The 12,233-nt window shown below is 47.2% G+C and overlaps 1 protein-coding gene across 1 annotated transcript; it reads left to right on the top strand.

Moving 5' to 3' along the window:
- Nucleotides 1-1,462: 1,462 nt before the first annotated feature.
- SLC16A8 (solute carrier family 16 member 8) lies at nucleotides 1,463-11,696 on the top strand. Its single transcript, XM_082240204.1, has 5 exons — nucleotides 1,463-1,976; nucleotides 5,679-5,952; nucleotides 8,053-8,196; nucleotides 8,935-9,807; nucleotides 10,767-11,696. The coding sequence occupies exons 2-5, from the start codon at nucleotides 5,724-5,726 to the stop codon at nucleotides 11,150-11,152; spliced, it is 1,632 nt and encodes a 543-aa protein (XP_082096330.1). The 5' UTR covers nucleotides 1,463-1,976; nucleotides 5,679-5,723; the 3' UTR covers nucleotides 11,153-11,696.
- The last annotated feature ends 537 nt before the right edge of the window (nucleotides 11,697-12,233 follow it).

Below are 12,233 nucleotides of genomic sequence, written 5' to 3' on the forward strand. Positions count from 1 at the left end.
GAGAGGGCTCTCACTCGAAGATACTACAATACTATAGCACCATGGGGCTTGCTGTGGAGATGGAAAAGAACAATGACCATTTTCAAAAGACACTGATTTTTGCCTATAAAGTGCCAATAATTTGCGATGGGGAGATTTTTAGAGAGTCAAACACCATGGAATTTTAATTGTAGCCATCATAGTAAACATGGACTTTCTGACTATACCTGTCCATTTCTGAATATTCATATAATATAGATACCTTCTTTTGATCTTGACGTTTTCTCTCTCATACACACACCATGAAAGGAAGCTTATTTTGCCCCCCCCCCCATGATATTATGAATGTGAAACATGCAGTAAGGAACTATTCATCAGTTTTTCTCACGAGTTATTGACAGTTAATTGTGACTTCATCCAAATGGGTTTTATTCCATTCTAATCCAAACTGATTAAAATCCATAAAAAAAATATCACTATTGACTTTTTGCGGTTTGGAAACACATTGAAAAGTATGGGATGAACAATTGACTTGAAGGAAGGTGTGTAAACACCTTACAGGCAAATCAGTTCCAATGAGAGATGAATGCCACTGACGCACAAGTGCTCCACAACTGTGGCATAAGCTTTTCGTAAATGAAATCAGGATGAATGTTCAATAAACGGGTCATCCAGAAAAACACTTAATTAAGCATCTGTGTGGGACACAGGTGGCACTGTGGGTTAAACCACTGAGTCTAGGACTGGCCGATCAGAAGGTCGGCGGTTCGAATCCCTGTGACGGGGTGAGCTCCCGTTGCTTGGTCCCAGCTCCTGCCAACCTAGCAGTTTGAAAGCACATCAAAGTGCAAGTAGATAAATAGGAACCGCTCCAGCGGGAAGGTACGGTAAACGGCGTTTCCGTGTGCTGCTCTGGTTTGCCAGAAGCGGCTTTGTCATGCTGGCCACATGACCCGGAAGCTGTCTGCGGACAAACGCCGGCTCCCTCGGCTCATAGAGCGAGATGAGCGTCGCAACCCCAGAGTCGGTCACGACTGAACCTAATGGTCAGGGGTCCCTTTACCCTTTACCTTTAAGGTGCACTGAAATGCAACATGAAGTCATTGTTTAAATTGTCTGCAGATGGAGCTGTTGCTTTACTTACCATTGGCATGGTTAGGGAATGCATGGGACAGTTGTCTAGATGTTAGTGCTATGGTGAATCTGACCCTGAACACGACTGCTTGTCATAGGACAACGTAGAAGCATGAGGCTCCCTGGCATGTTCATCTTGACCTCTGCATGTTCCCTGCTCTGAGATTGTGTCTTGTCAGTGTCATGCCCTATGATGGTATCCTTCCAGCATCCTTCCTGCAGCTTTATTATGTCCCATAAGGCTGCCCTGGTCTTGGGAGCCAGAACCAATGCCCTCCCCTCCTCAAACCCTGCAGGAAAACCTCAAGAGCAGAGAGGGAGGAAGCTTAAAGACTCTTGCCCTCTCCCAGCTACCTCTCACTTTGGAGAAGCTGGATTACTGGGGGATTGTGGCCCAGGCATGCCGGCTCTGCTCCTTCCCATTGGCTGGGAAAGCCTCTTAAAAGTGGAGAAGTGGTTTCTTTCTGCTAGATCAGCAACCTATGATTCTTTAGCGACTTTAAAACATAAGCAGCTGCTGACCACATCCATGCTGTAAACACTTTGGTGCTTGAGCTGCAGGCTTCGCAGAGCCAAGGGGACTCTGGAGGAGGGCCTGGAAGCAGCTATTGATCACCACAAGAAGACCCCTATCTGCACCAGGCTTTCGGGATCTTTGAGAGCTGAGGTTTTTGCTGGCTAGGAAGAAGGATGCAAGAAATCAGAAGGCTTCTTCCAGGGGTTCTCATTGGATGCCTGTCATGGAGTGAGTTCTGAAAGGTTGTCCCCTCCTTCTTCAAACTAGCCCTAGGCACCAGGAAGCACTCCTTGGATCTGTCTCCTTGGAAGTCAAAAAGTGAAAGGGAAGGCACAGCCCACCCAAGGTCTGTATTTTAATATGGAGCATGCTATTTTGTATGTCAGGTGTTAGCATTGTTATATGCGTTGGGAATTAGTGACCCAAGGAGGATGCTCAACTGGTTTCAATACAGGATGAATACTGGTGTCATAACATACTGAGCAAGGGATGCTCTTAAAGACTAAGTTAATTTGCCCTGGATGCTTTCCTTTGTGCTTCTTGTGCATGCAGGTGGAGAGTCTCTGCTGTTTTAGGTTTGGGGATCCCAGGAACTGGCCTCCCGGGTCTTGCAACAAAATTTGGAGTTTGTGTTGAGTCCCTTATTTTGCGGAACCTTGTGTCTTGGGTTATGTTGTCTTGGCTTGTTTTAAAAAGAGCGCATATGAGCCATATTGATTACTGGACCTGAAGGGAAATCTCTGCTCCCGTGGAGTCTGATTATTTTTCTGCCAGACTGTGTGCATGTACATGCTCTCTATAGATATGTACATGTAGGCCTCTGGCTAAGACAGAGTGGCCAAAAAAAAAAAAGAGGAGACACATCAACAACAACAACAAGAAGAAGATGACGAAAGAGGACACCAATCTGCATGAAAAATGGCATGTGCTGAGCTATATGTATATATGCATATGTGGAAATAATTACCATAATTTAAGCAGACATACAAAACGGGGAAGACTGTTACCTGGTGATTTCTGTGCCAGTTCAGTCTGCTGCCCAGGTGTTAGGTGTTGCTTATTTTTATATTCCCGGAGCCTTCAGACTGAGGCAATTTATAAGTAAAGTGGAAGCCTGTCTCTATATCCATGAAGGCCAGCAAAACTGAGAGAAAGGGGGGCAAACAAGCGTCTAAGGCAGGTTTATATCAGGTCTGGGGAACCTTTGGCCCTCCAGACGTTGTCGGACTCCAACTCCCATCGGCCCCAGCCAGCATGTCAGTGGCGATGGATGATGGGAGTTGGAGTCCAGGAACATCTGGAGGGCCAGAGTTCCCCCACCCCTGGTTTGCATGTTATAGATCCCATGTAAAGGCCATTTTCAATGATGGCTCACAATACAGCGAGTTATTTGTGTGGAGCAGATAACTTTGCAGCTCAAGTGCTTTTTTATTGTGCCACTGAAAATTTTGTGTGTGGCAACTATAATGTATTAACTGCCATGAATATGGTCTACAAAACATCATTGCAAAAGGATCCACCCTGCTGAATCATTTGCATGTCAGCAAAAATGCACAAGTGTCTTCCGGGCTGGCCCAATACATTTGGCTGCCTGAAGCAAAAGACAAGATGGCACCTGTAGCTTAGAGAGTGCAGGGCATGCCACAAGGCACACACAGTTCTTTCCTGCTCATCAACATTTACCGCCTGAGGTGGCTGCCTCACTCTGCCTCATGGTAGGACTGGCCCTGAGCATTAAATTGACATCTAGTGCAGAAACCAGTCCCAGTGCAGCAGCTTCTATCAGTATTGCTGTGTTGGCTCTCCTCCAGAGACAACTTGGGATGCCAGAGATTTCTAGTGAAAAATGGAAACGAGAGCAGAAATTGCCCATGCTTACTTACTATTTGTCCCATGTCCAGAATGGAAATAAATCCCAGGAATATGATCAGCATTGGCTGCTGCTGGTGCTTTCAGTCTGCAGATGTTAGGTTTCCCCGTCCCTCCATTCGCATTCTATTTCCTTTGCACTGAAGTGAATAGGGTGAAATAATGCAATGCTAATGTAATCACACACAAAATGTAAATGTAAATGACAGTTACATAAATTACGTGAGTTACTTAATTTCACCGTAGTGGACAGTGAGCTGAATAACGTCATGATAGGTGGAAGACGAACTGCAACAGAATGGAAACACAGCTGCATGCGATAAATAGAGAGTGAAGTGGGAAATATGGCTTCTTATAACCCCAGAGATAACGTAGCATAAGAGCACTTGCCCAGTGCTGATCCCACAGGTGCTGTAGCAGCCCAGTGCCTGGGAAGTACCTGGAGTTCCCCTGCAATGGGCATAAGCTGTACACATCTCCCTCTTGGGTACAGATAAGGTACCACGGTAGTTACGGTGCTGTGATACACTGTTGGTGTTGCCACAGCCACTGAAGCGCCACAGGCTCTGGCAGCATGGCCTCCTGATGCTAATGCTATAATAACCTCCCCATTGCCAGCATGCTCAGTATCACAAAGGTCATGTGTTGTTGCACTGGAAAACTTGCGGAGGGGGTAGCAAACTTACATAGACATTCTTGACCAGCTTAAGGCTTTGAGACACCTCCACTGCCCCCTTCCAATCCCCTGTTTACACCCACACTTTTGTACTCAACCATAGCAATTGCACACAGGCAAATAATCTGTCTGGCATGCACTCACACAATAATTGCTTAATTTGTGCTCTTGGTCACAACTTTTGGCCTATTTGTCTGCGTTTAAGGTCTTTCAGAAGAAGGGGCCATTGTTTTCTGCATTACAGCAGCATGCAGAGCCTTCAGCAAAAGATGGTATTAATGGTTTTTAATCACACCACAGATCATGGTACTTTAACATTTAAAGCTAGACAAAGAGTGGGAGAGGAAATCCAAGGACCAGAGGGGAATAAACTCAAGGGGGAAAGAGAAAGTGTCAGAGCCTAGATATTCCGGCTCCTAGCTGGAGATACGTTGCAATGTCTCCTAACTGTCCAGAGGAAGTAGCGGTGCCAGAAATGCCAGTTCTTTGCTTCTTGCTGTTTCCTTGAAAGTATCATAGAATTGTAGAGTTGGAAGGGACCCTGAGGCCCATCTAGTCCAACCCCCTGCAATGCAGGAATCTCATCTAAAGCATCCATGACAGATGGCCATTCAACCTCTGCTTAAAAACTTCCAATGAAGGAGAGTCCACCACCTTCCGAAGGAGACCATTCCACTGTTGAACAGCTCTTACCGTCAGAAAGTTCCTTCTGATGTTTAGTCGGAATCTCCTTTCTTGTTAATTGAGTCCACTGGATCAAGCCCTACCCTCCAGAGCAGAAGAAAACAGGCTTGAGATATTTGAAGATGGCTATCATAGCTCCTCTCAGGCTAAACATACCCAGCTCCCTCAAAAAATCGAAGAGGTCCTATATGTTATACAGCAATTCATTGGTTTTTGGTTGTATTATTGATGTTGAATTGAGATTTAAACCTAAGTGGCTTGAGACCAGATTCCCTGAAAGAGTGACTTTCCCCTTATATACTGACTGAATATTAAGATCTGCTTCAGAGGCCCTGTTCTGAGTGATCCTGCAAATGAAGCCAAGTGGGTAAGGAACAGGAAGAGGCCCCTTTCAGTAGTGGCACCCCAGTTATGGTATAGCCTTCTCAGAGAGGTTAGGCTGGTCCCACCTTTATGGATTTTCAGAGAAAGGGGAAGTATCCTTTTACTCACCCAGGCCTTTCAAGCAACTTGTTTCACAAACTGGGCCTCTTACATCTGAACTGAATTTTAAATTGTGTTTCAGTTGCATTTTACTCTTAATTAATCGTCCTTAGTTCCCATTGCTTTACGCTGCATTTTGATGCCACAGTATTTATTTACTGCAGCTATTGCCTTGTTGAGCAGCACTGTTAGCATGAGTTTGCCTTCAGACATAGTTATTTCCCTACTTCAGATTTAAAGAGGGAGGGGAAGCACATGAACAGAAACGAGGCTGAAGGGGGACAATGGGAGCTGCTTGTCTGTATCTGCATCCTCTGTTCTCTTCTGTTCCTGCAGCACCACTCATCTCGCTCGCCTTTGGGTTCCTCCCCTGGTTGACCAATGGGGAAGGGCCATGCTGAGGACGGCCACCTGCCAGAAAGAGCAAAGCCTCCAGATGGTGGCTGGGGCTGGATAGTACTGTTTGGTTGCTTTGTCATCACTGGCTTTTCCTATGCCTTTCCAAAGGCAGTGAGCATATATTTCAAGGAGCTGATGCATGACTTCCATGTGGGCTATAGTGACACAGCTTGGATCTCATCTATCATGCTGGCTATGTTGTATGGAACAGGTAAGGATCCCACGACTCTGTCCCATGAAACACTTCCTTGTCTGTGCTGATAAAATATACACAGCCATGAAAGCAAAGATCTAGCCAAGGATCTCACTGATTTATTGTGAGTGGCCTCTTTAACCACCTTCCCACCAACAGTCTGCTGCTATTCTGAGCAGAGTGAGCTTTCACCCAGCTCCCCTCCTGGATTCCTATAACTTCAGCTGCCCTGGTGCCCCAGACCCCTGCAGTCCACAGCATTTCTGGCCCCCAGATCTGGAGGGCGGGAAAGCAAATAACTAATTGAGTAAACTTTCTTGTGTTGCTGTGGTTGAATGTTGGCAAGCATTCTGTCATTGCTTTGCACATTGCAATGCCAATGGCTGGGGCAGAGAACAAAAGGCTCGCAGCCAAAAAGCCAGCAGTCAGAAGTCTGAGGTGCGAGGCTACTTTCCTGTTTGCCTATGAAGTATAACAGTGCCAGAGAGCATCTTCCAGACATTCATGCAGTTCTTCTCCCAAGCAAGATGACTGAGGTTGCGGTGGTGCGATTTGGGGAGTGGGCTGGGTCTGTTTGTGCTGGTGCAGTGCATCCACAACAACAAGATTAAGTCTGTCTGACCAGTTCCCTTCCACGTCTAGTTCAGCTGCCCCAATGACTAGACACCAGTCTCTCCAACTATCATGAAAACCTTACCGGCCCACATGGTTCTCTACCCCCTTATATGATGTCCAGCAATCCCAGAGCTAAGACCTCTCCCAACTTGCTACTCAGGCTTCCCCCATCTCCATCATTGGGACTATCTTCTTCCTCCTCTGACAGATTCTGCCCACCCTGATTGGTACCACAGGACCTATGGCATATGGCCCTGTGGATGTTGTGTGCCTACTCTTGCCTACACCTGGACCACCCCTCTGGGAATCACTTTCTCTTCAGTATACTGTATGTAGAGAGGAGAAGGAGATGCAGCAGCCACATGACGAGCCTAGGAGTCTTTCAGCACACTGTGTGTGTGTGTGTTGGCAGTGGGAGACCCCAGAGGGAGGAGAAAAAGGAAGCGGAAGGAGCTGAGATGGTTGGGGCAATCTTCCTGCAAATCCAGTGTGGTATAGTGGTTAAGAGTGATAGACTCGTATTCTGGTGAATCAGGTTCGTGTCTCTGCTCTTCCACATGCAGCTGCTGGGTGACCTTGGGCTAGTCACACTTCTTTGAAGTCTCTCAGCCCCACTCACCTCACAGAGTGTTTGTTGTGGGGGAGGAAGGGAAAGGAGAATGTTAGCCGTTTTGAGACTCCTTCGGGTAGTGATAAAGCGGGATATCAAATTCAAACTCTTCTTCAATCACTTTGGAGCTGTGTTTATGGAGGAGGGACTGAGGGAGAAACCTGAAATGGATGGAGAGATGGAAAGAGAGAAGAAAGCAGGGAGAGAGCTTTGGTGGCCTAGATAAAGGCAAAAAAGTTAAAGGACACTTGGATGGTTAAGTCCAGTCAAAGGCAACTATGGGGTGTGGCACTCATCTCACTTTCAGGCTGAGGGAGCTGGCATTTGTCCACAGGCAGCTTTCCGGGACATGTGGCCAACATGACTAAACTGCTTCTGGTGCAACAGGACACTGTGACGGAAACCCGAGCGCACGGAAACGCCGTTTACCTTCCCACCACAGTGGTACCTATTTATCTACTTGCGCTGGTGTGCTTTCGAACTGCTAGGTAGGCAGGAGTTGGGACAGAACAACGGGAGCTCACCCCACCAACCTTCTGACTGGCAAGCCCAAGAAGCTCAGTGGTTTAGACCACAGCGCCACCCGTGTCCCTATGTAGTGGCCTAGAGAGCGAGCTAGATAATCCTGTAGTGCTGAAAACTACACCAGCATTTGATCTGCCCCTGCCCAGCACTGGCATGTGGCTCACAACAGATTACTCACAAGGGAATGTCACCTTCAACAGGAAAAAAAAGTTCCTCCACCCTTGTTCTTAAGGATGGCAGATGTTTCTTCTATTCATAATAATGCAGCCAATCACACAGTGACAGGAAATCACACGTTGCTTTGCTTTTTCCTCTTTTTATTTAACCCAGGCCTTTCCTCCCTTTCTTGTTTCTTTGATTCTCTGCAGGGCCTGTGAGCAGCATTTTGGTGAACCAGTTTGGGTGCCGGCCTGTGATGCTTGTTGGGGGGCTCCTGGCATCCTCTGGGATGATTCTAGCCTCCTTTACCACCAACATTATTGAGCTGTACCTGACGGCTGGTGTGCTGACAGGTTAGCGTTGGGCAAGGGGGCTGGGTGGAAAGCAGTGCCATGTGGGAATGCATCTGGAAGTGAGAGATGGCATGAGAAATGGTCAGAGTGGTGTGAAAGTGCAAAAGGGGGGAAAGAACATGATGCTCGCAGCATTTTCACACACGTGATGCTAAATGCACCTTTTGGGCTCCTTTGGGGTATGTGTGAGCATTATTGGTGATATCAGCTAGGATTCTGTGTTTGCTTTGCAAATTCTGTGATTGAGTGGAGCCCAATCAAGAGGTACTGTCTTCATGACATATAACTTCAAATAATAGTCTGAAATAACTCTGAAGTGTTATAAATTGCATGGATGAATTCTATATTCAGGAAATGGCTGTGCAATGGGGATCTCAGTAAAGCTGATATACCGGGATCTTGAAACCTATACAGTGGAGCCTTGGGTTACAAACGTGATCCGTGCTGGAAGCACGTTTGCAATCCGCACCGTTCGCAACCCGCAGTGCCACGTCTGCGCATGTGCAGGTCGAGATCTGGTGCTTCTGCGCATGCGCAAAGCACAATTTAGTGCCTCTTCGCATGTATGAGTGCCGAAACCTGGAAGTAACCCGTTCCAGTATTTCCGGGTTTGGCGCAGTGCGTAACCTGAAATCACGTAACCTGAAGTGTCTGTAACCCGAGGTACCACTGTACATCTCTTAAAGCCACAATCCTATTTTCTCACCTATTACTTACAAATGCCTTTATACCCCACAGGTTTAGGCATGGCGCTGAACTTTCAGCCTTCTCTGATCATGTTAGGGTCCTACTTTGACAAGCGCAGACCTCTTGCCAATGGGCTCGCTGCGGCCGGGAGTCCCGTCTTCCTTTCAGCCCTCTCTCCACTGGGCCAAGTCTTGCTGGAGAAGTTTGGCTGGCGAGGGGGATTCCTCATCATGGGGGGGCTCCTGCTTAACTGCTGCACCTGCGGAGCAGTCATGAGACCCCTGGAGCTGAACAGGAAGAAGAAAGGAGAGGAAGCCCAGGACAAGTATGAAGCCAAAGAAATGCTGCCCATGGGAGGCAGGGCTGAAGAGGCTGTCAGCACCACGGAGAGCGCCAAGAAGTCAAGTAAAGCCAAGAAGAAGAAGAAGAAGCCCAAGAAAGGGAAGAAGCTGTTGGATTTTTCCATCTTTAAAAACCGGGGTTTCGTCATTTACGCCATTGCCAAGTTCATCATGGTCTTAGGTCTCTTTGTGCCCACCATATTGCTAGTCAACTATGCCAAAGACTCAGGAGTGCCAGACAAAGAGGCCGCTTTCCTCCTGTCCATCATTGGTTTCATAGACATCTTTGCCCGCCCATCCTGTGGGGTGCTTGCTGGGCTGAAGCGGGTGCGGCCCCACGTGACCTACTTGTTCAGCTTCGCTATGCTCTTCAATGGCCTGACAGATATCTTCAGCGCCAGGGCCACCGATTACACGGCCCTTGTCATTTTCTGCATTTTCTTTGGCATCTCCTACGGGATGGTGGGGGCCCTGCAGTTTGAAGTGCTCATGGCCATCATTGGGTCCCAGAAGTTCTCCAGCGCCATCGGGCTTGTGCTGCTCATTGAGGCCTTTGCTGTGCTCATCGGACCACCCACTGCAGGTAAGTCTTGGGCTCCTGTTACCTGCACTCATTTCTGCAGAGCTTAATTGCGGGTGGGTCTTCCATGAAAGAGCCCAACCCCAAGACAAAAACTTCATAAAAGTAATAATAAAGAGGAGGGTGCATTTGAACATGTGCAGAAAGCTATCCCATCCCACTGATGAGTCTCAGTATATTTGTGGTTAGGAGCCAGGGTTTGGGGGGTTTAGTTTTTATTAAATTTTTAGCTCACTTCTTCTTCTAGGGAGTTCATGCCTGATCGTCTCCCATTTTATTTGCACAACAATCCTTTAAGGTAGGTTAGGCTGAAATAAGGGCTAGCCCAAGACCAAGTGTGTTGTTCCAGGGTGGCCCAAGGGCCCTGATCCTCTACCTTGGCAACCCTCAGCATCACTCTCCCTTTGTTGCTTTTCTTCCACAAGCCCTCTTCCTGCTAGCCCTAGGGGCTACCTAACATCACCATGAACTGAAGCAGCAATGAGAACAGAATTAAGCACCAGAAACTTGGGGGAGTAAGACGTAGAAGTGAGGCTTGTGAGATGTGTGCGTACAGGCCAGCCCAGATTCACCTCCAAACCAAGTTGGGGTGGATAACACGTGGCCCTCGAGATGTTGTTGGGTGGCAGCTTCCATCATTGTGTGCCACTGGGAAGCCACAAGTCAGCTACCCCTGCCTTAAAGAAACAACTTGCTCATCCTGTCCCTTCCATAGTTGTATCCTACCATCTCTGCTGCTTCAGTGGCCAGGCAGGGGAATGCATGGAACTAAGGAGAGGGGAAAATATGCTGACTGTGGGTACCATTTTCTGCCTTGATGTCTACATTTTGTGAGCTTTCAAGCAGCACAGATTCCAGTTTCTGAGGAAGTGCTTTCATATGGCATCAACATGAAATTGTGGGAGGTTGCTATAATACAGATATGCTATGTTCTCTCTGTTTCTCTTTTTAAAAAATCCCAGGACGATTGGTGGATGCGCTCAAGAAATACGAGGTTATCTTCTACCTGGCTGGCTCAGAGGTTGTGTTGTCGTCTCTGTTCCTGGCTGTGGCTTCTTACTGCTGCCTGAGCCGGAAGGAAAAGAAGAACTCTCAGCCAGAGAACCCTCCTGCAGGCGGAGGTGGCAGTGAAACAGAGGAAGCAGAATCAGATGTCCCGGAAGCAGACGATCATCCTGGAGACAATCACCACCTCTCCCGTAACATAAACAATGCCGGGGGTGATGCAGTGAACCACATTGCAGAGAACAGGAATGTGGATGGAGCTGGCAGGCCGGAAGGGGAGGGTGTAGCTTTGGTACCGGGGGGCTGCGATGCTGACCAGACAGTGGAAAGAGACAGTTTTTAGCTATGTGGAGCTCAGCTTTGATGAACAAGAGACAATGTTGCTATTGTATGGGGTCTGGTCCAGCCTAAGGAGGAGTGTATATGGAAAACTGATGTTTCTGGATGCTGGGATGAGATAGACCGAGTCTCAAGAATAGTGATGTTTATATGTGTAAAGGTGCAATGGTACAGTGGTACCTTGGTTTTTGAGCATCTCAGAAGTCAAACGTTTCAGCTTTTGAATGCTGAGAACCTGGAAGTAAATGCTTCCATTTTTTTATGCTTTTCGAAAGCTGAACATGCCATGTGGTTTCCGCATTGAGTTTTCCAGATGTAATTGCTTCCGGAAATGCATGCTTCGGTTTTCAAATGTTTCGGAAGTCAAATGGTTTTCCGGAACAGATTAAGTTTGAAAACCGAGGTTCCACTATACTGTGAATGGAAATTTGAAGGAATACAAGCCACAGGGCTCCCCTGAATGGCTTGCAGAATTATGTAATGCTTTTCAACACAGCGGGGGGTTGTCCCCCATGTACTGACAAACACTTAAATTAGGAGATTTTAATGATCAGTCTATCTTTGATACCTTTTTTTAAGCTACCTCTACTAATCCAGAGCTCAGCAAAGGAGGCCACCACATTGTAATTCTTACCCTTGGACATGGTTTTCCCAGTTTTGTCAAAGGTGTAGAGCATATTAGGAACATAGCAAGCTGCCTTATGCTGAGTCAAACTCTTGGGTCCACTTCAGTCAGTATTGTCTGCACTGACTGGCAGCCGCTCTCCAGAGTTTCAGACCAAGGTCTCTCCCAGTTCTACCTAGAGATGTCAGCTTGCGACCTTCTGCATGCAGAGCCTTTAACAGTTTCCGTATGTAGAATGGGGAGAGGAGTACCATATAGATCGGAAAGTCATATATCCATTTTGAAAGACTGGCTGTGTGCCAAATCTTCAACGAGAGAGAAGGTATGTAGCTAAGGAGATGCCAACTATTGGCCACATTTCTGTTGGAAAAAGAAACTTCCATCAGTCCTAAGTGGACTTCAGGTGGCTGCTATTGTAGACCAGACTGTGTAACGAGAGAGGGTTTTTCCCTCTGGCCTA

The sequence above is a fragment of the Podarcis vaucheri genome, assembly GCF_965113315.1.
Source record: "Podarcis vaucheri genome assembly, chromosome: 10".
Classification (NCBI taxonomy): Eukaryota; Metazoa; Chordata; class Lepidosauria; order Squamata; family Lacertidae; genus Podarcis; species Podarcis vaucheri.